Source organism: Pholis gunnellus (genome assembly GCF_910591455.1).
Source record: "Pholis gunnellus genome assembly, chromosome: 8".
Taxonomy (NCBI): domain Eukaryota; kingdom Metazoa; phylum Chordata; class Actinopteri; order Perciformes; family Pholidae; genus Pholis; species Pholis gunnellus.
The window spans coordinates 20,490,703-20,514,173 of record NC_136534.1 but is presented as its reverse complement, the minus strand read 5'-3'; the positions used below and the strand labels follow the sequence as shown (position 1 = coordinate 20,514,173).

The window sequence follows — 23,471 nt, the reverse complement described above, 5'->3', positions numbered from 1 at the left end:
GACAGTGGATATGTTCTGTGAGCGGGGGTGGCGACACACCTGGGGAATTACAAGAACACGCAACAGTGTTGTTTGCGTTTTTTAATGGAAGTTGTCCCTACGAAGGACGTGCATTGAGCTTCCAAGCTGCGGAATAAGGCAGAAACCATGTACACGACAGAGCGCAGGCGAATGAGCCTGCACGAGCAGAGGAGGAAAGATCCCGTTCGGGTGTCAACTGGAAGTTTGTGGCAGGACTCTTCGGCTGTAGATTCGACCGCCAGCGGCTCGGGTAAACCGATCGTTTCTCCACGGAGCCGGACCAGAGCTGTATCCGTGGCATACATTGTGAACGAGGACGCGTCGGTGCCGCAGACTGAGGAGAACCTAACCCTGAAATGCCTGAAGGAAGCCTGCGCGGACGCGCACGCGGTTTTCAAAACTATTTCATATGAGAGAATATCCCTGGGCACCACAGACATTCTGGATAGTTTCTACAACGCAGGCAAGTGCAGTCATGCTGACTGCGGGGTAATGTGGATGACACATAGGCGCAGTACTATATGCCAATTACGCAAACTAACCAGCCCTAAACCATTCCCCCCCCCCCCCACACAGATGTAGCAGTGGTTGAGATGAGTGACTCTTTCTGCCAGCCTTCCCTCTACTACCACTTGGGAGTGAGAGAAAGTTTCAGCATGACCAATAACATCATCCTATACTGTTACAAGCAAGATAGTGATCTACAGGCTCTCAAGGTAGTTTACACTGTGTCATTGGTATGAATGAATGTCATAATTAAACTAGATCTGCAACCATGGATTACAAAATGCCCCAAAGTCAGGTTTAATTGGTTTGTAATAATTGTGCCAGAATGTGCACCACTTAAGTTAAATGAGGACTGATGTAAAGATGACCTAGAGGTAATCTGGGTCTCCTATATCTTGAACAGGGGGCAACATTTATTTTCAGGATATTCATTATTTTACAGCAAACCTCAGACGTTTTGCAATCTTAGCGGTAATGGCCCACAGTTGATTTTTTGATTGACTATTTGATGGTTGGGTCTGTACAATGTCAGGCAAATTCCATCACTATTTTCCAAATGTAAATGTGACATCATCCAATGCGTTGATAGCACAAAATCCAAAGATAGTCAATTTACAATTATGTAAAACCCAGAAAAGCTCTGAAATAAAAAATGCAATTCATGCAGGATAAGAGAGATTTGATGAAGCCGTTATTATGTCCATAGCAAAGGCCAAAGTTCATTTTGAAATCGGGAGCTAATCAATTGCATTTATGAAAGAGTTTTAACATTAAATATTTAATGAAGCATTAAAAGCAAACACACTGACAACTTGCAAATGACGCCTCAGCTCCATTGAGGCCACACAAGGTCTCCTCGTGTGCGCTTGTCCCTGTGTGATGTGTGTGTTCTCTTCCTTCAGGAGCAGTGTGGCAGTTACACATTCATCCCTTACGTGGTGTCACCTCAGGGCAAAGTGTTTGCCTGTGACGCTACGATCATGATGACTGGTATCAAAGAGGTGATGCAGCCTAGTTTCCAGCTGGATCCCCTGCTAACCCCGCTGGTGGAGAGACTGGTGCATCTGCTGAACAATGTACAAATTCAGTCCAGGTCAGGCATTAATTAACTGCAGGGCTTTGTTCGCCATCGGGTGGTTAGCCAAAAAACATTATCATCTCAGATAACACATGCATTTGCTGATACTGTAACTCACAGCTTCCCCCCATTGGCTGATTTGTTTGAAGACTGTGAGAGTGGGGAGTGTTATAATTCCTCTGCTCTTTGTGCCGACAGCGAGTACTTCCGGGAGTCAATCAGGCATGAGATTCGTACGGCACGGGAGCGGTTCAGCGGCCAAGCCCTGAGTGAGGAGTTAGGCCGCATCCAGAAACGCCTGGACAGTGTAGAGCTGCTCACCCCCGACATAGTCATGAACCTGCTGTTGTCCTACAGGGACATTCAGGTGTGTGTGTTTACCTGTGCATGTGATGAGTAAATGCCTCTGTAAAAGGTCATGGGGCTACAACCAGTGGTTGATACCGGCCGCGGCAGCGTGTGGCTGGTATTGTTTTCACCTTGTGTGTGTGTGTGTGTGTGTGTGTGTGCGTGAGGACTGTGTGTAGTTCAGATCAAAATGAAGGCGGAGTTTGAACGGTGTGGTCTGAGCAAGGGCACTAGAAGTAGGAGTGCAGGATTGGCCCCCTACTTTACGACCGGATTATGCCATGATGACACACGCAGACTCATAAAGTGAAAACAATGCCGGCCACACGCCGTCGCGGCCGGTAATTATAAGATGTCATTAGATGCAAGCCTAGTAAATAATACATTGGAATTCTATACCGTCTTTTCTCAGGACTACGATGCCATAATCAAACTGGTGGAGACTCTGAACGACCTGCCCATGTGCCTGGTAGCAAAGCATCAGAACATCAAATTTAACTACATATTTGCTCTAAACAGGTACCTAGATGGGCTCCTACTGCATCCACGTTTTGTTTTACAAGTCTGCATAATTAAACTATTGTAATCTCTTCTCTGGATTCAGTTTAGTGTTTCTGTGCCATTTTCAGCTGGTGGCCTTTTATTCGTCATTTGTTTATACAAGATATAAAGGCTTTTGTTAAAGCTGCTCACTGCTGACACAGTCACATTTTGCCACACCAGGAGAAATCACCCCGGAGATCGCGCTAAGGCTTTGGAGGTCATTCTGCCTATTGTGGAGTCGGGGGTCAATGTGGTGTCAGACGTCTACTGCCTGTGTGGACGGATCTACAAAGACATGTTCATGAGCTCTGGGTTCACTGATCAGAGCAGCAGAGAACATGCCTGCTATTGGTACAACCACTTCTGAGATCTGGTCTTAACCTAATGTGAAGTGCCATTTGTCTGTCTTTTGTAAACTACAGTTTGTCGCTACAGATCCTATTTAATTGTACTTTTATGATTTTTGCTTGTTTGTATGCGTTTGCAGTTTATGTTGCATCGTTGTTCTGGTGTTACTGATGTCGCCTATATGTCAGTGTGCTGGTTTTATCCATCAGCGCTGTTTTTAAATTTTTCGACAGGTATGGAAAAGCTTTTGAGTTGGAGCCAACTCTTCACTCGTGCATCAACAACGTGGTCCTCCTGATGGTTGCTGGACATGAATTTGACACTTCTATTGAGCTGCGCAAAATAGGTGCGTAATACTTTCTGCTTTATTAATCAGAGAGAATCAGTGACAAATACCTGCTCTGATAATTTGGCAAGAATACATGTTTATGGTCCACAGGTTTAATGTGTCAAAGTTTATACTACCTATGAATTACACTTTATGTTTGAGGGGTATAATCCATAGGTTTTGCTATGATACAACCCATATGTTGAATTAGCAAAGCCACAGTTCTGGTTAGAGTTTAAATGTGTTATGAATGCATTGAAATATGCAGAAAACCAATCGTTTTACAGCTAATTGCATGGTGTAGGAGAGTGTATTTCTACATACAGTACTTGAGAAACATTTCACAATACACATCAGGATTGATACAAATACGTATTAGTGTTTTGAATTTATATATTATTATTTATCAATTAGAATGAATGTAGTGTTACATCCCCAGTAGCAAATTCTGTGCCAGCAATGCACTTACACGATGGCCTTATATTACTACACTGCTGCTGCTCCGGCTCAGCATCCTGGAGATGAATGAGCTTGTAGTTGTGCACAGGGCCATCATCTGTTGATGCACATATGAGCCTGTTAGTTTGGAAATGTATCTCTAATTTTGTAATTGATTTTTGCTCTGTGTTTATGTTGGCGTTCAGGTGTGACTCTAAGCACCCTGCTCGGTAGAAAAGGCAGTTTGGAGAAGATGAAGGACTACTGGGATGTCGGCTTCTACCTCGGAGCGAACATCCTCATCAACGAACATCGGAAAGTCATCTTGGCCTCTGAAAAGCTCTACAGGCTCAAGGCCCCCGTCTGGTGAGGCAGTTCTTCATTATCATGCAGACCAACATAGTTGATCATCATCGGGACGATTCATTGATTTGATTGAAAAATGAGAAACCTTTTTTTGGACTAGATTTTGGTCTTATTTACTTATTCATTTCACATGGATTAATGAGGTTAGTGTTTCTCTCAGGTATGTGGCATCCATCATGGAGACGTACATCCTGTACCGGCAATTTGCAAAGCTACCTGAGGTGAAATCTCTAAAACAGGACACCATGGACTTCTGGATGGAGCTGCTTTTGCAGGCCTGTAAACCCACTGACTCCACAGGCCGCTGCCCAGTAAGACGTCACTGATAACTTTGACACTAACCATAACAATATACAGAAAACTTTAAACTTCTCTGGTAGTCAGTATCTGTTAATTGGAACCCAGCTCTGTCCATTTTAAGGTTAACACGCGTTGCTGTAATTCTGTTAACAATATTGAGGGATATGGTCAGGACATGATGGAGAAAGTGAGAAAGCTTTCACCTGCCATTACAAATGAATACATTTTCTGCTTTTCAGGTGCTCATCCTGGAGCCCACTAAGGTCCTCCAACCAGCTATTGTGTGTGTGAGCGAGGAGGACGAAAGTCGCACTGTCCAGTTGAAACACGTCACACCCTTAAAGGTATGTAGACCTTCTGTCGCCTTCTCTTCTGAATACATATTGTTGACTACTTGCCATACACACAGAATGCAGAATAAAGTGCACAATCACAGGAAGAATCAACTTTTGTCCCAATGATTCATGTTCCGGTGAATGTTTTATCAGGTGGGTGTGTTCTATGAACGTCACTGTGTGTGAAAAACATGACTTCATGCCTCAGGACTGTTCCTTTCTCTTGCACGTCTACGTGATTGCGTATGAAAGCTGCTCGGTCGTGCGTAACGCACTGTTTATTCAGCAGTCCAACTGTCTTAAGTCCCGTGTTTTTAACTTTCCTCCTTGATTCTACAGAAAGGCTTACACCAGTGGACTTTCCCAGCCTCTGCAATTCGGGGAGTGAGGTAAAGTGGAGTACATCATGTGCTAACATCTCTCAAATATCTGTGAGGTCTGGGTGTGTTCAAACCTGCAGCTGAGTCAAAGGACACAAAACATACTGGTTGTCCGGGAAACCTTGCCAGTCAGGCAGATTTTTGTTTTGTCAATATGGATTCAGGCGTCTTTGTTGTATAGACTTTTGTTGATTCTGCATGATGATCAGTGGGGCTGTGTACTTTAGCCTTGCCGTGTCCGCCGATTTGCCACTTGGGCAATTTTCAGCCCCAAAACAGTCAGCTGCTGGGCTACTGAAAAAACAGCAAGCAAACAACGTTATCATCTTGTATTGTGTTCGGTGCAGGGCCTTGCTCATCAGCATTTACTGAATGAATCAATCCCAAAGCTGATACCTTTTTGTAATGCAAACATCAGCCGTTGGTTCCCTGGAACAGAAAATGGGGTTGATGGACACACGGTCTGTTGTAATCAGTGTCAACATCCTTTATGTTCAGCAGAGTTCTATATACTGTTTTTGACACCGCCCATGTGTTTTCATAACAATTACATTTAGCATTAGGACTATTTGAAGAGTTAAATTTGCCTTTTTTTCCCCTCAAAAGTGCTTCAAAGATTGATGAGCGGAGTTGCTTCCTGTATGTCCACTACAACTCAGATGACTTCCAGCTCTGCTTCCCTTCCGAGCTTCACTGTAAAGGGTGAGTGACTAATAGAAGTGTGTGTGTGCGTGTGTGTGTGAGTGTGTGTGTGTGTGTGTCTGAATGAGTACCTAGATAGAGAAAAACAGACAACCATTATAGGGTGCAGGAAGATAATCAGCGATCAGGCAGTTATAATCTAGCTTTGCTGAAATGAGTGTGTTGCAATCACATTGTATGAGTCATATTTCTTTTTTTTTTAGTGTCCTTTAGAAAATCAACCTAGGACAGATTTTTTTTCACTGTAACTTTAAGAGTCAGTTGACCCAAATCACAAAAAGACCTTTCCTTCTAACCTCTTGTGGTGTCTACCTCTGCAGATAGATTCAGTTTGGAGAGACCCACAGTTGAAACCTCTGCTGCCACCTCAGTATAATGGAAGTGAAGTCAAAGCACTCCTAAATCCTGATACAATACAATATACAGTTTTTAAGTTGCCCCTTTGGAGTTTTCCTGTAAACAAACAAAAGTAAAGTTTGCATTCAGTGTTTCTCACCAATAGATACATAGTGAAGACATTGCACTGTGATTAAAACCTCCACAGTGAACTATGTTCATTCTATGTGATGCTTTCTTCAACATGCTGGGCATTTGCCTTTTATGGGTAACTTCTTTGGGCAAAAGTCTACAGGCATGTCTGATGTTCTCGGTATTCTCTTCATTTTTACGGAAATTCACTGAAACTTTATTGAACCGCATGTTCGGTTAAGAACATAATTCTCACCTTCAACAATGCCTCCTCACGCTGTTCTCTCACTAGTTTCTGCGAGCTGGTGAACTCTCTGCTCGAGCTGGCTGAACAGCCTGCCACGGACCTGAACCATCTAGCTGAGGGAATACCAGAGGTCAGTCTCAGTCCTCCATTCCGCTGACGCAGTGCGTGTGCTCTATTTTAGGTCTCACTTGCCTCAACAAGTAGAAAACAGCTGCAATTGCTGGGTGGAAATCAAATTCTCAACAACATAAAAACATTTCCCAAACATGGTGTCATACGTTCATATTTGATTTTATATTTATTCTCCAAAGCCTGGACTTTGTTGATTCTGTTTTCACGGCAGAAGTCCCTGAATGAAACATCTGTTCTCTCCACCCCTCTACATTTCCCTCTTCTGCTTGTGAAATTCCTCACAGTTACTTTGATGCTCATACTTCCTGATTCACGCTGTCTTCATTTCTCCCTGCAGTACATCTATGAGACCAATGACAATGGCGACAAGGTGGTTCTGGGTAAAGGGACGTACGGTGTGGTGTACGCTGGGAGGGACCTGAGCAACCACGTACGCATCGCCATCAAGGAAATCCCTGAGAAGGACCGCACGTATGAGAAACCAACACTCTCACTGTTTTTCCTTTTATTCTTCCCTTACTGGGAGACACAGGAATGTTTTTTTTCCATAATGACCTTAATGGGAAATGATCTGGCAGAGATACCACTCACTGGCAGGCTCTGAATCCATTACTCTATTGGAATCTTGGGGGAGATTAATGAGTGTTTACACTTTTCCTTCTTTGCTTGTTACACTATAATGTGCACAAAGAACGTCGGCCATGTCATCTGGAAATAACAGATTCCATCAAAGGAAATGTGAAGTTTAAATCACTTTTTAAGCATTTTAAGCATCCAAGAAACAGCGCGGTATTTATCGTTGTATTTATCGAGCTGCACTCGAGACAGAGGGAGAGGAAAGACACATCTAGTGTGGTGCAATAGGAAGCTGTCATGTGACATGTTTTTCAAGCTTTTCAAGTCAGAGTTCAACTCCCCTTGACCATTTCATTTATTTACTCAAAGTCCAAACCTGCTACATTCTTCTCCACCAGCTGTATACTAATGGAGTTTTTGTGAAAAACATGATTTGACTTTTAGTTATGCATCTCCCAGACCTTTTCTTTTGATTTGTTTTATCCTGCAATAACAGTGTGTAGGTTTTGTTTGTATATACAGTATACATATAACTGTTTGTTTGTCCGTTCAATCCTGTTGTATTGTTGACCTTATAAAATATCACAGTAACACTTTTATTTCTCCGTCTTTCCCAGGTACTCCCAGCCCCTTCACGAGGAGATAGCTCTGCACAAGAGGCTAAAACACAGAAATATTGTCCAGTACCTGGGCTCCGTTAGTCAGGATGGCTTCATTAAGATCTTCATGGAGGAAGTACCTGGAGGTATGGATCCCTAAAATGTAAACTTTGAGTACTTTCAGCTTCAAAGAGCAGTAGAGGGTAACTGTCTATTACTGGACGGACATCCTGAGCCAAAGGTCACCAGATGAAATAATGTTCTTTTGAAAGTTTCTCTGGAATGAAAACAGACTTCCAAAGAAGTCATTCCTGGCTTTCTATGAAGGGCTGACGTAAAGGAAGCCCTGCCCCTGCTGTCAAGTCTGCATTTCCCAAGTTACTGTGTGGCTTTGGTACAGGATGATGCCTTTATTAAGCATCAAGGAAGTGAGCGTCTGTCTCGTGTTTATGTGATTTTACAGTGTATGTGTGATTGCGTAACGTGTACTGGAAGCCAGTCGCTAGAAAGTGGGCGGTTTCAACATCCTGCTCATTGGAAGAAAAATCTCTTCAGAGAATGGTGTGATTGTTTTAAAAAAAAACGTACAAGGTTAGAACACATCTTGGTTTGATATTGCCACATGCAGCTGGGAAATTACTTATTTTTCTATGAAAACAGAGAATTGCATTTTTCCAGAGTGACACAAACGGTAGAAACGGTGTTTTTGTTCTCATCTCTGCCTTAGTGGACATGTGCAGGATTCTTTTCTTAAAAATATATCCGCTTACATCATTGGACATTTTGCTGCTCGTAGGAAGTTTGTCATCTCTCCTGCGCTCCAAATGGGGTCCCCTGAAAGACAACGAGGCCACCATCATCTTCTACACCAAACAGATCCTCGATGGACTCAAGTACCTTCATGACAATCAGATAGTCCACAGAGACATCAAGGTGAGTGGGGCACCTTGGGAATTGGGGGGGGGGTGCATTTGGCATCAATACAAATCTTAGCTTTATGGTATAAGATAGTAGTGTTTGTGAAACATCTCATCCGTGTCTTTGCTGCAGGGTGACAATGTATTGATCAACACGTATAGCGGGGTGTTGAAGATCTCTGACTTTGGAACTTCTAAACGATTAGCAGGGATCAACCCCTGTACTGAGACATTTGCTGGTAAGATGCTGTGTATTTTAAAACTTGTATGACTGTGTTGTTTCACACATGTTCATGCATTTACAGATGTAACTACATTAGAAGGATATACTCTATTTTTTTTTTTTGTCTGTAAACTGGTTACATTAGTTGCATTTTAATCGCTTTCCGATTCCTTTTCTATAGGAACTCTCCAGTACATGGCCCCAGAGATCATAGACCAAGGGCCTCGGGGTTATGGGAAGCCGGCTGATATCTGGTCCCTAGGGTGCACTATTATAGAAATGGCGACCGGCAAACCACCCTTCCATGAGCTGGGAAGTCCTCAGGCAGCCATGTTCAAGGTAACTAAGGGGAAAGTTAATACATGCAGATTGTGGTGTTTTCATAAAAGCATAGTTCTACCTTTTTAGTGGGGCTTTGAGTAAAAAGTCATTAAAGTCCCTCTTTATGGGTTTGAACTGAAATACTATTGAATGGGTTGCCATTAGATTTGGAACATACTGTCCTGTCTCCCAGAGGATGAATTATAACACATGTGTTCTTTTCATAGTGCCATCATCAGGTCAAAATACACAACTGTTAAAGCATCACCTGTACTGTGTTTAGTGATAATTGTTAGCATGCTAACACATTTAACTAAGAAAGAGACCAAGGCATAGTTTTTGTGAGAATGTTACTATGGTGGTTAGTTTTTAAATCAAAGCACTACTGTGCCTAAACCCCGCGTTCATGTCATATGGGATGGCTGGTAGAAATGTTAACAACTTTCACCAACATGTCCATTGAATCCGTGTTTGATTTACACGACACGAACGACAGTCTTTGTGTCATGTAATATTTGATAAATATTTGTTTAATTCTTATCAAAGCTCCAATATATCCAGCTTGTCACTGAATAACATGGAAGTGCCTGAAATAAGAGTTTCCCAGTCATAACCACAAATTGGATGTTGATGTGAGCGCCATTTACAAGTCGGGAAGTCATATTTACCATAACATGAACACAGCATCAGTACATCAACACAGAACTACGGGCATGGCTATAGACTCGTGTTGAACAAATATTCCATCTTTTCTCTTTTTAAAACGCACAATCCCAAAGTGAAGTTGTTTTTAAATGAACATTAACAATTTCCTTTCAACAATCCCATCAAGGTGGGCATGTTTAAGATCCACCCCAAGGTTCCAGAGTGCATGTCGGACGGGGCAAAGGCCTTCATCATGAAGTGTTTCGTGCCGGACCCCGACGACAGATCCACAGCCACAAAGCTGCTGAGCGACACCTTCATCAGGTCGTCTCCCAGGAAGAGGGCCAAAGCTCCGCAGGAATCAGAAGCTAAAGACTACCTTTCTGCTGGTGAAGCTTCACTACACTTCAAAATCACATACGGCTCTTCTTTCTCACACATGTTGTCAGTTTATCTAAATTGCTTTCTCTTCCCATCACAAGATCTGCTATATTTCTTCTGCTGCTGTTGCGTTTCTTTTAAACGGTTGTCATTGCACCTGTTGCACCTGTTTTTATGAAACCTGGCTAATGTCACGAATTATGAACACTCACTCGTATCTAACCACAATCTCGCCGGGGTTTTGCAGTTGACTACCAACGCAGCCTGTCTGTACCGGTCTCCATCCTTGTGGAGGACACTGATTCGTACTCTGGTTCGATCGACCTGTCCTGTTCCCTGGACCTCCGGAGGCACCAGTCCACCCTCAGAGCAGATGACAGCTCTGAGAGCCCACCTAGCACCAGCAGCTTCCTGTCGTGAGTTAGATTATTGCTCAACAGAAGATATACAAACCTTATAATCTCTGCATCAGCCACAGTTCTACAGAGTCTTACATCAGTGTAAAACCACACTGTGGTTTCAGTCAGATAGTCTTTTGAGGTTACATCCTGTGTAAGCATGAAAACGGTATAATGCCATTGTATCAAATGCCATGTTTCACTATTTTCGCAGAGTCAAAAGTTTATGCAAAAATCTTTTCGTTTTTTTTTTTTCAAGTTTTCGGGTAGCCCAAGCACCTCTTTTTTCCCGCTCAAAGACTGCGCAGAATAGTAATGATAATAGTAATAATAATAAAAAACATGATCATGTGAATAGGGCTTCTGCAGGATTAGATATTACATACATAATCAATTATTGATATCTGTTTTTTTTATTCTTATTTTGTAGATTTCCATTTTAGTATTTTGTATTTGTTGATCTGCTGTGATTGATCTCTTTGTTGCCCCCTACTGTCCAGAATACCAGAGGACTCCTCATCAGACATGAGCAGTCCAGCCTCAGCAGAGGAGAACATCGGTCTGTTCATGCTGAGAAAGGACAGTGAAAGGAGAGCCACACTCCACCGAGTCCTCACTGACTACATAAGCCTTGTCGTCTTTAATATACTGGATTCTGTGCCTCAGGTGGGTGAAGAAAAAGCACGACGACAAAGGTCACAGCATTGTGAAATCTGTTAAACTACATGACTTCATACACAACATGTACAGTACCTAGATTATTTTCTAAAATGTACGGCATCTAATAAAGCTAAATAGCAGTCCCTCTCTCTGGCTAGGCTTTTAAATTCAGGTTAAACAATTAAATAAACAATTTCCAAAGACCGATACAGAATACAAATAGCAGAACAATTCTTTGAGTAAAACAGATTATTAGATACCACAGATGCTGTTTATCAGTATCGACAAACTCCCAGCTACTGGGCAAAGACATAATGTGTAAATGACAATGTACACATAATAAGCCCGGAGTGTTTGGATGACCTCTTAGTTTGATATTACACAAATTGTCCAGACATGTTGTTGCACTGTTGGCATTTCCAAAACCCTTACAATATGACCCTCTGTGTGATGCACACGGCATGACTGTCTGCAGTGAGTCCAAAGTTGGCTTGTGAGTTAATAATCTTGTGCCTAAGGGCATTTTGTTTTATACTGGGTTTGGCATTTGTTTTCCACTTATAAGCTGTTATGTCTTGTGCATGGAAGCCTTTTCCCCCAGAACAAATGCAGCAAATTATGTCAAATAACACGAATCCTTAAAATTATAAATTGTATTTATTTTGTGTGATGAACAATTGTATGAAAATGTAAAACATAACATTTGTTTATATTTCTTAAGTGCTTTGAGCAAAGAGTAATGCATAAAAACATTAAACTAAGCTGTTTTCAATACGGCACCACAGCTGTTACTTCAGAGGTTCAATATCAGAATTAGCTTTATTGGCCTGGTGTGAGTACACATACCAGGAATTTGACTGTGTTTTTTTGGTTGCTCTTATTGTACAGACACAGATACAGAAATACAGCTCAAAACAAGGACAACATAGCTAAACAAGAGTTAATATAAACATGTCGATGAATATTAAAAGTTTATATATTTAACAAAACAAGGAAAAACAAATACAATGTCTATAAGTCGGACTGCTTGTGTAAATTGCAAAGAATAATACATCAGTGCAATGATGCAGATTATAGAAATGATGTAAAATATAAAAATGATAGAGGAACAAAGTTGATTTTAAATTTGATAATACTGATAATATTGTTTGAATTGGTCTAACCACAATGAGCTGGAAAAAGCTGAGAGCACTATAGTGAGTTAAAGTCTTTAAGTACTTCCAGCATGAGAGCTGTCCTGTACTTCCTTCATAACAGCTGCCTGGTGGGTTTGTTTACAAACAATGACGTAATTGTAATGATAATGCAGTTTTTCTGTGTTTTACAGAAAACGCACCCGGATCTCAGTTATTAAGTGCATGTATAAGTAGTGTTTCCTCATTTTTCCAATAATTTCTCTCTTAAAAGCATGACAGAGGAACACCACTAACTGCAGAAAACATCACCGAGCTCGTTAGCTGCCTGCGAGACAACATCCGCTCCCCTGACAGGAAGCGGCTGACCCGCAGCCTGCTGGAACTCCGAGCCACCCTGTTCACTGCCGCAGTATCACCGAACAGCCTGCAGGTGGTGCTCTTCAGCTTCCAAGACGCAGTACGTTGCCACAGAGTCGACACACAGATTTGTTCCTGGTGATGGCACTGCCGTCAGCCGTCAGGCTTCGTGAGACCTCCGTCATGTTAAACTATCACCTCTGTATGCAGGTAAAGAAGGTGTTGAGGCAGCAGCAAGTGAAACCTCACTGGATGTTTGCTCTGGACAATCTGCTGAGACGGGCAGTACAGGACGCTATCACTGTGCTCCTACCAGGTCCAGCTTCATCTCATACAGTAAAAGTTCAGTACTTTGGGGTTCCTCTTATTCATTTATTAATTGTCTATGCTTCTTTCATTCTTCCCCATCACCTCCACCCCCACTCAGAGCTCAAACTCCAGCTGCAGTCCTCATTTGAGACGGAGGACAGCACTCCCGAGGACCAGTCTGCTGACCCAGACACTCCCGTAATTATTGTCCCTGACCTTGACCAGCTGTTTGTGCCAGAAGACACGCAACAGACAGCGTTCATATATGAGATCCTGCCCACGGCAAGCCCCGACTCCTCTACAGAATTCGTGGTCAACAGCAGCTGCCCCCTCAGTGAGGAACTGATGGACCTGCGACTAGAGACCAGCAGGTAGCATTTAGTCGTTTTCTTTACCGTGAAGCTTTCATGGTCGTGATACATGTTGCTTTTACTTTTGATGAATTTGAGAGATGTTGTGATGAAGAGCAGTATTGTCTGACATTTGGATGTTAAATTAAATGTTTTTGCTGTGTGGAAAAAAAAAAACCCTCCAACCATGGCATCTCTCTTTGGCACTACACAGTAATTAAGAAGATGTTTGTGATGCACTGCTTTCTGCTGAGTAATGATGGGTGTTTGTGTTTCAGACTGCTGAGTCAGCTGAATGAGAAGGAGAGAGAGTATCAGGAGCTACTGAGGAACTCTGTCCAGAGGAAGCAGGAACTGATAGACGCACTGAGAAAAGATGCAATCTCTGAAGGTAATGGTTGTTTTTTTTAACACACATTTAAAATTTGGATATTCTATTTTATTTGGGTCAGGCGTCATCATACCTCTGAATCCAGGTAAAGTAAATGTCTTTGTTAGGATTCCCTCCGCTTATAATATTAGGTTAAGAAAACATACCAAATGAATGGAGGACGTTCAGCCCAAGCATCTACCTTTGTTTGCCAACCCGTTGAGGAGTGAGCCATTATCTAAGAGTTAGTAAGAGCCCGGCCTGATGTCCGATGATGAACTGCACAAGCTGCAGCACGACCAGTATTGCATCAGGGGATCGAGCCCTCTTTGGATTATCAATACACTCAGTCACGCTCCTTACTGTTTCTTAACACTGGTACCAGTCAATCCCAACCACGCCTCAGCTTCAGGCTCTGGATTTCTGCCCGACTGGTTCTTGTCGGAGGCGTAGATCATCAGCTAACGTGCTCAAACTTGACTTTTCAGTTTGGATAATGATTATACAGTCTGCCTGCGGAAACACGATACGCGTTTTGGTTGTGTGTAACATTGATACCGTGAGATGCAGTTTGTCTGTTATTTGATCCAGTGTGAATGTTTGTAATCTCTGTACATTATTAGATGGTGGAATGGACAAACAGAAAGGCTCTAAACCAGAAGTGAAGGCTTTGGTGCGCTGGCTCAAGTCTGTCCCTGTAGATCAAGACACTATCAATAAGGTAAACTCAACTTAAGATAAGGCCTTTTTCTTTGTTGTTGTTTTTTTACTCCTGTTGCTGATTGGTATCACGCATCTACCCGCCGTTAATCCAAACCTGTGTGATCCTGTTTTCTAGTTGCTCTTTCACGAGTTCACCTTGGACTGTCTCTTCTACATTGCCTCCAGGGAAGACTTGATGTACTGTGGAATAAGGTGAGCTGCCTCCACACATCACCCTTCACATCATCTGTCCATGCAGAAACATGAGAGGGGGATTGCCCTCAAAGGCGGTGGTGTAGTAAAGATTTGACTTTCCTCAAAAAGCCTCAGTTGTGTTTTGAGATGGCTCGTTTTGTAACCCTGTCTTTCAATCTGTCCAAAATTGCTGTTTCAGAGGTGGCATGATCTGTAGAATCTGGGCAGCCATCGCAGAACGCAGGAAGACCCAGCTCAGCACACACAATGAGGACAGCGAGGACACTCTTCTTTAATGGCTGCTGATGTTGTACATCAAAGGACAGAACTATTGACAGGCTGGTCCTGTTCACAGGGCCGTGTCTGCAGGGACCTGATGTAAAGCAGGATAGATTCCAGTTGCCTTGTCGGACGGTGAATGTATTCTTAAAAGATATTGACAATTTCTTCCGGGTAGAATGCAAAAATCTTAACCTAAGTCAGATCTTGCAGGTCTATTTATTTAATTTTTTGTACACTCTCTCAGGGCTTTGGCAAGTTGGACAGCCGTTATGGCTTAATGAAATGCCTATAGAGTATTGGTTTATCTGCAAACGGACACGATAAATACATATTTGGTAAATATAAATGGATGTAGCCTTCTGATGACGCTGTTTTACAGAAAACCTAGCAGGACCTAAGTTATTTTTTTATTATTATTCTGGGGGGAAACGCGGATCATTTGTACTGTATATGATAATAAACAATAACTTTAAATCTCTCAGACTGGCCTGTTATCTGCATGCAGCCATTTGTTTGTAACAGAGGGAGTGATGTGGGCTAGAAGAAGTGTGAAAGTGGTGAACAGTCTTAAAATTCCACACGTGTTCCCTCATCTGTTTTCACAATGTTGACATCTCCTTAGAAACGGCGACATGGGCTTTGCTCGTCTGTCTGTGTCTATGGTTTGTCCTGTGTTCTGTTTATCTGTGTGCTTCTGTGTAGGTCTGTTATTTAAGTTTCAAACTTTTCGTCTAATAAGTCATTCAGTCTCATCCTCACTTTTTCAAGGTATAAGTTAAGTGTTTAGACTTTAGAAGTTGGGCTTGAGTTCTATTAGGAGTGGAAATAAGCAGGGAGGGAACGGTAAGAATCAGAGTGTCAGTAGATAGAGGAGTAGGCAAAAACATTTCAAATGTATAAAAGACACATTTGTGCACATATCTGATTTGTATTTTCCAGTGTGTCGTCATTGCTTGGTGATCTCCAGTGGTCCTGTGTGAGATCACAGGATGTTATTTTGATAAGCTCAGAGGCTTGTTAGATGACACATGGGATATGACTCCATTGAGAGACTGGGCTTGGCTCCTGATAACCATGGCACTCACTAAAGATATTAGTAAGGACTTATTCATAATTTTGTTTCGAACAACTGGCTGTACCAGTCATTTTAAAGGGTGTGTTCAAATTCCTTTTACAAGGCCTCGTGTGACTCTGTGTGCCTGTTTGAGTGATATACGATGTAAGTATTTTTTTTATATATGTTCAATATCTCTCTACCTACATGCTGTCAAGAAAGTAATTAAAATCAGCTGCTGTGTGTTCAGCCCATTTACATCACCAACACCTACTAAAATGTATAGTGGCATTTCCCTTTCCTGTCTTAATAGATTTATGATATTATTTATTCATTCCGCATCCCAAGGTTCAAAGTAAACCTGTCCAATCCCCTTTGGCCAAAATACTGATTGGGCCTCTCACAGTGAAGAGGATTTACCTTTGCAATAATCCAGAATGCTGAACAAATCAGAAGGTGCCGGGTCAATAAATCAAGCCAGGCATCTGTCTCCTCTGTCCTTGGATGGTGTCAGAAAGGAAATTAATACTCCGATCTTATCAACATAATTCAATTTGGAATCATCCTGTTTCCCTCATTCCGCTCCCCTGCCTCCCAGTTATTTATGTAATGAATTGATCTTGTGATACTCAAGGTAATGTGCTCATCCATTTTTTTCCCCCCCACAAAACACCCATGTCTCCCCAATATGTGTCACTGAAAGCTATACATGCAAGCAGATTTTCTGTTAAACCTACAGCAGATAATGTTAATGATTTTCTCCTTTTTAAAATGGCTAAAAGTGAGATAAACTTTAATACTGTTGAGCTGGAATGAAAACCTGTGTCCACACAGCTCTCTATTGCACATGGATAGAGCTCCCTGATGTGCTTTGTGAACGTTATCTTGGAAAATGATATCTTCTCCACAAAAGGAGGGAAAAGTCTCTTTTTGACAGTTAATATATAAAGCAGATTTCTTCTATAGAAACTGCCATAACATGGCTGCTGTTATGTTTAGCATGCAAATGCTAATGTGCTACGTTAACTGTGAATCACTGTGTCTTACAGCAGCTACAATGCAGGCAGTAGCTGTCGCTTCACAATCATTTCCTATTACAGATAATTCAATGTAATGTGAGTGCAACCCTCTGAGTCTCCTTTTATTCTAATAAGCTTTCCAACACAATAGCTTTAGGATTGTCCGGCTAATTGAATGCAAACCGTTGACTTTGATCAGACGTAATGGTGCATTGAGTCAGTGTCAACTGATCTATATTCAATGGAGATAGCACAAAGTCAAGGTCACAGTGTCTCCTCATTGTTCACACTGAAAAATGTAAGTTTAATCCTTAAACTCCCATTTATCCTCTTGTCATCATCATCATGATAGATCTTTAATTTCTAGTCTCATTCTCTAGTTTTCCACGTGCCAGACGATTTGGGGGGTATTAGTAAATTGTGTTTGTATTGTCTTTAGTGTTTCTCTGTTCTTCCTCCTCTAGTCTACAGTAAATCCCTTTATCTCTGTTCTGTCTGGGGGTGAGGCTAAGCCACCGATAGGCAAATAATGAGGACTGCTGTCAAGGGGATTTTGGCGGGGCCTTGGGGGGATTGAGGACGCCACACTGGGAGACCCAGAACCTCTGGGATTACTGAGCTCGCCCTCTTCCTTGCCAGCTCCCGTAGGACATATCACCCCACTGTCCTGGACTCAACTTGTGCCAACACGCACAGGAAAAGCTACATTTGACCATTTCTTGCATGACTTGATTACAAATGCAGCAGTGGGGTTGCGAGCGTGAATCAGAATTTTACTTCTGCTCCGAAGAGCAAAATCGTGTCTCTGGTCTCGAGGTCACCATCACTTCAAGAGCTTGTTCATTACCAATTCATTATTTAGTTTTTTAACGTATCATTAACAACAGAGCTCACTAACAAGCTGGCTGCTGTGATTCTATAACTGATGTATAAAGTCTGCGCTCCGCATGCTCACATGCCTGCAGGTGCTCACATATGTTTACTGCATACACACACAGATCAGGTCAGGACCATTCTCCTCATTACCTCCTTGTTAAATTGGAACACCTCTCTTCCTGCCATACAGTTGTTGTTGTTTTTTTTACAGTGCAGTAGAAGTGTGTAACACGATCGCATGGCAGCAAATAATGAGCACATTCTTTGCATTGCTGTCACTCCCCTGAAGTTGATGACACTGTACTGTGTTGGAATTTTCACCTGACAATAAATAGTATGATGTAGTTCTGGATTACCTCACTGGAAACCTTCACAGATTTGTTTCAGGGAATGTTTTTTGCCACATGCACTGGATGCAACCGTTAATTGCTGCTGCGGTATTTGTGTCCCTCGGGAGCGTTTGATCGGGATTTTGTTATCTTCATGACCCTCAGGAGGAGGAAGGAATTATTTTACAAGCAATCAACTGCAAGCCAATGGTGTCATGTTATCTCTTCTGTTCTACTCGGGCCCATTTTGGAAAAGAATAGTATAAGAACAGGCCAGTCACAGTGTGTACACAGCTATGATGGTTACAGCTGGACAGAAATGTTCCCTCACCAGTGCTGAGGCATATAGAATTAATCCTGGCTGTAATCCAGGGAGTTGAATTAAAACAACTAATCTTATGTGTATGTGCATACGCGTGTGTAGGAGCATGTGTGCGTGTGTATACGTGTGTGTGACAAAGGCTCACTGGTGCTTGAACTCGAGATCTTTCACCCTTTGTTTATCTCTGTTGTGGTCGTGTCACTCTGAAGGCCACCCATCCATATGACACCGCATCAATGATTTCTATCGCGGAGGACTGACCTTTTCACCTTTTTAGTATTAATGAGACCTTTCCAAAGGTAACATAGGAAATGAATGAATTTGTGCCCATGTTTTGAAAGTAAAAAGTACTGTATATCTTTGTATTCAGTGTTCTGTCTTTGTCTCCTTGTTCGTAGCCATGCTAGTGGCTAAAAACAGGGATGGCGATCAGTCTGCAGTTTGGTTCAGATCGAAATATCTCAATAACTGCTCGATGGATTGTCAGCAGGCACTCATGGTCCCCAGATGATGATAACTACTGACTTTGGCTGCAGACTTTGTCTTGATGTGGTTTTCTGCCACTTTTCTTTACTCTTTATCCTTTATTCCTCCTTTGCAACTCTTTAATTTTTTTAAAGTACTATACAAAATTAAGTCAACTTGATACTCAAGATGCACCTTGTGTGATGCCTGAGCAGTGCTGCTGTTGGTGCTGTCTCGATTGGCCAGTTTAACCTCACTGAAACTCAGACTGTTGTAGGTTTCCCTCTATACAAATGGGACCAGGGGTCAAGCTAAGGCACTCCCACCCTCTCATTCACGTTTTTTCCTGCCTGTCTCTCTCTCTCCTCATTGTGGGTTGTCATGGAAATGAAAGCACAGGGAGGGGGGGGGGGGGGGGGGGGACTTCTATTATAGAAGCAGTTGTGGGATTGGTAGTGGGCTGGGAGTTTGGGTATAGTGAAATGGAGCGATTCATGCACTCATAAACAGAGAGTGCGGTGGAGCATAAGGGAGGTGGAGGGGGTGAGGGAGAGAGAGAGAGAGAGAGAGAGAGACGAGGAAAAGGAGAATAGAGAGAGGCCCTGGGGGTGAGCGGAGAGGAGCCAACTCCACGTGTTTTGGCCCTGCTTCTAACTGATAGCACGTTTTAGGCCATTACGTCATGGCCTGCTCTCTGCTGTTTGAGACATACTGCTGCGGAATCACATTCCTCATGGAAGACGGCAGAAGAAGCCCCTGGTAATGCCACCTGTTGTTGGAGAGGCCGGGAAAAACTGTTATCAGTGCATGAGGCGTTTAGGAGCAGTGGTGGGCTGTGTTAATTACCGTCTGTATTCAATGCCGTATGGAGAACAGTTTAAAGTCATTTACCTTAAAAATAGACTTGACAAATCCATTGAACAAAGACTGAGTTGTTATTTATTGGTTGACCTTGGACACACCAAATGATTGCCACTGTTTAGTTGGCAGTTTAGGTGATTTAGAACACTCCAGTTTTTCACCGCTCATTTTTTATTTGATGTAACGCTGAAAAGACTGGTGTTTTTTTATGAGGGGAACTCCACTGTTTTTACACAAAGACGTCAGTTTTGTGTCACTGGGAGTTCTACCCAATGAAAACAAATGTATGTCTTTTTTGGCACAGGAGGGAGCTCTTTACAGTTTGAACTATAACCTTGATGATGTCAGTATGGTTGAATCATGGAAAATATAGGATTGAGTGTTTAGGGGACTTGACCCATGCAAAGGATTTAAAGTCAGGATATCTTAACCACTGCTGTTTTGACCATTATTTTTCTCTCGCTAAATCCACCAGCTTTCTGGAGGCGCAGCACAAAATTGCTGGAGTCCACCAATTGTTTCTGCCTCATTTACTTTGATAGCTACAACAGAGAGAGACAGAAGTGGGATGAGAGTTACTTTATGAGAGTCAAACCTAGGATTCTAGCCTAGTTTGGCATTAATACAATGATGCTGCAAGTCTCAACATTCAGTCCTTTACTTACATTAAAACATGAAAATACAAGACTCTTGGATGTTACACGGCTTACAATAAATCAAGACCTCCCAATTCAAGAGATGAGAGGCAGTCTAAATTCATATGTTTCAGACTAAACAGTGGTCTTTTTTTCCCAGCACCCTAGAGAGAAACACAAAGAAACTGGGAACGCTCCCACACTCTATCTCTCCCTACCTCTCAGTCTGTGCTTACACACACATTTTTCCAGTGTGACATGTGATTAAATCACACTACAGGAAACAAAAGACAACACAATCGTAAATTACATAAATCTACGGGCCCCCTAAAGGTGCAGGGGACATCTGACCCAGCTGGGTCGAGACACTGGTGAAGAAACCAAAATAGTGTTGCTTTCTGAACCCTGAAAAACTGAACCAGCAGCTGTCCAAGTTACCCAAAATCTACTGACGACATGTAGGAAATGTGTGCCTAACTGTCTTTGCTAAATGTCTCAGCTAGAGAAAGATTGAGCAAGTACAAAAATATTTCAGCAGTTAATCCATCAAAGCTAATTAGCCTTGTATCCAGCCTTACCCAATGCTACACCACCCCTCCTGCTTCAATACGTTTGCTAAAGGCAGATATAGCATTCAATAGTCTATAACATAGGCTGGGTCTATGTTCTCTTGGGACATTCTGAACATTCCTGCTATTGTTGTTTCATTACCAGGCTGAGGGTTACCCTTGCCATTCACAGAGTCTGACCTCTAGACTCACTGGTGGTGACCATGCTCCTTAGACTAGAACGCTAGGAGCTCTTCCTTTTGCAGAACAGATGTTTCGGCAGGTGCTAGTACGCCTATAACTCTTGTTAGTGCAATTGAATTGTGTATACAATATACTTTTTGAGTACTTTCTAAAATAAGCAATTCTGTACACAACCCCTAAGGGTCACGGCCAAAGAAATCTTTGGGAACTCCTCAATACTTCTTTTGATCGGCCGAGCTCCCACATTATACAGCCACTGGCTGTGAGCTCTGTTGCCGCTGCTCTTCCTGGGTGTAATGGGTGAAGCTGTGGCTGTGGATATGGTTACAGTTTGTGGTTGAATCCTATGATGTTATGGCTACAGCAGCTGTGCTATGACTGTTCTTTATTACTCCTACTAACATTAGCCAAAAACGTATTGTTAAGCCACTTGAGCTTTTTACTATAGATTTGAGGGACCACAAAATTTATTGCAAAGTAACGCAAAATAATTTCACAGTCGCTGGATATTGTAGCGCCCTCCAACACCTGGGCGTCACACAGGCTTTGTCTAGTTCATTGCGCTGGACTGTTCCTTCTTCCTGTACTCAGTTCCTGCTTAAATAGTACAGTACTCAAAAAAGTGCAAAGAATTCTAATCTTCACACAAATAAGTCCTCATTGGCCGCTCTCTGTTCTTCGGCGGTATCAGTTGTCGTCCCAAAGAGTCTGTTACTAGATCCAAACTCCCTCTTCCTGTTCCTTTGAGCTTTCTTATCCCTCTGTTTTCGTATCTCTGCAGTTGGTTTCCCCTGTTTTGAGGATTACTGATGCAATCACATACTCTTAGAAGTAATGTTTTTTGTTAACTCTCTTATTCCCAGTGTTCTCTGTGAACTGCCTTTTTTTAAAGGCATGAACTGCTTACGGTGATCAGTGGCAGTTTAATGAAGCGTGCGTGTGTGTGTGTGTGTGTGTATGGGAGTCTCTGTGTGTTAAGTGAGGAGTGCAGCTGCAGCTCCAAAATCAAGTCCTTTCTTGATCACTGAGGGATGGATAGAGAAGGAGGGGGTCCTCCACTTCCTGTGTGCAGTGAGGTCATACAAGTGGTTCACAAATGGGGATGACACAGGTGCACAGGTTGCCTACAGAACTTGCCACAAATTTAAGGTAAAGAGGGAGGGGTTCCATAGTAGAAAGACAGATAAAGGCACTAGAATGCACTTCATCACGTATCATTTCAGTCTGCAGAACTTTTGAAAAGATATGCATAATTTCAGCACGTCTAACATGCAGCCAATGGAGGCCAACTGTGCTCTTTTATCCTATTTGCATCCACCTTAGCTTGAATGGCTCATCAGCACAGCATGGTACAGTGACTGTCTTTGAGGTATGCTTTTATCCTGAGCCCTTTCATTTTCCTATCAGCATGCATGGCTCAAGCACCTGGTCTACTGTCTACTGTGCAAGGTAGAATAGTAATGGTTTATTTATCACACAGTCACATGTTCTTGAGAAAGGCATAGTTACCTTCTTTTTGGTCCTTAAAGTATTAGGATACATTTTTTAATTATAGATGTTTCATGTAGAAAGTATTACATTAGAAAATGTTCCCAGTTAGCTTTTGGTCATATCTGCTCAATCATGTTAAATGTATCACAGTTTATAAATTACACTGTGGCAAGTAGCAATCCTGTGTTAGATCAGTAGGTCTGTCAGAAATAACATAAATAAACCATGTTGACATTTTTCTTTAAAAATGTATGTTAATTTTAAATTCATGCATGTTTTTTTTTATATTTTGCACGGAATAAATGGATTAGTTTGTGCCTCATCCAATTTTGGAAATCAGTGTATCTGTTTTTAAGAGCTCGTCATATCATGTCACTGCAAAAATAGACGCCAAGCTCACTAGTATAAATATGAGATTATGCTGTTGATAACAAATATTTTCTTTCTGTAAATATTTTTGTGTGCACAGGTGTTCATGTGCAAGTTTGTGCACGTGTTGGCACAACAGGGTATTGAGATGAGGATGAAAGGATGGGGGTGGGTCTCAATACATTTGTAGCACACAAGATCTAAAAACATGCATCTGCAGAGCACTTGAAAAGCAGAGTTAATGCTCCACACATGTAAGCTCTCTTATCATCAGCTCAGTAATCTTGGGTTCTTCTCTTTTTTTTTTTACAACACAGCTGAATAAATCAAGAATGA

At 42.1% G+C, this 23,471-nt stretch overlaps 1 protein-coding gene across 1 annotated transcript; it reads left to right on the top strand.

Moving 5' to 3' along the window:
• The first annotated feature begins 30 nt into the window (after nt 1-30).
• Nucleotides 31-15,436, top strand: LOC306699957 (mitogen-activated protein kinase kinase kinase 5). The gene is made up of 28 exons (XM_079164785.1): nt 31-484; nt 598-737; nt 1,431-1,621; nt 1,805-1,973; nt 2,367-2,473; nt 2,678-2,848; nt 3,079-3,191; nt 3,818-3,977; nt 4,138-4,288; nt 4,517-4,621; nt 4,952-5,001; nt 5,599-5,694; nt 6,455-6,539; nt 6,879-7,012; nt 7,735-7,862; nt 8,513-8,649; nt 8,767-8,872; nt 9,038-9,195; nt 10,010-10,211; nt 10,451-10,619; nt 11,102-11,267; nt 12,669-12,854; nt 12,965-13,070; nt 13,182-13,434; nt 13,692-13,804; nt 14,407-14,504; nt 14,622-14,698; nt 14,880-15,436. The coding sequence occupies exons 1-28, from the start codon at nt 148-150 to the stop codon at nt 14,974-14,976; spliced, it is 4,005 nt and encodes a 1,334-aa protein (XP_079020911.1). The 5' UTR covers nt 31-147; the 3' UTR covers nt 14,977-15,436.
• The last annotated feature ends 8,035 nt before the right edge of the window (nt 15,437-23,471 follow it).

What these genes read in the sequence shown, in the direction of transcription:
- LOC306699957 (XM_079164785.1), top strand. Translation starts at nt 148, where the DNA reads ATGTACACGACAGAGCGCAGGCGAATGAGCCTGCACGAGCAGAGGAGG. An exon ending in ATCCCTGAGAAGGACCGCAC is followed by an intron (nt 7,013 to 7,734) that starts GTATGAGAAACC and finishes CGTCTTTCCCAG; the next exon opens with GTACTCCCAGCCCCTTCACG. An exon ending in TATCACTGTGCTCCTACCAG is followed by an intron (nt 13,071 to 13,181) that starts GTCCAGCTTCAT and finishes ACCCCCACTCAG; the next exon opens with AGCTCAAACTCCAGCTGCAG.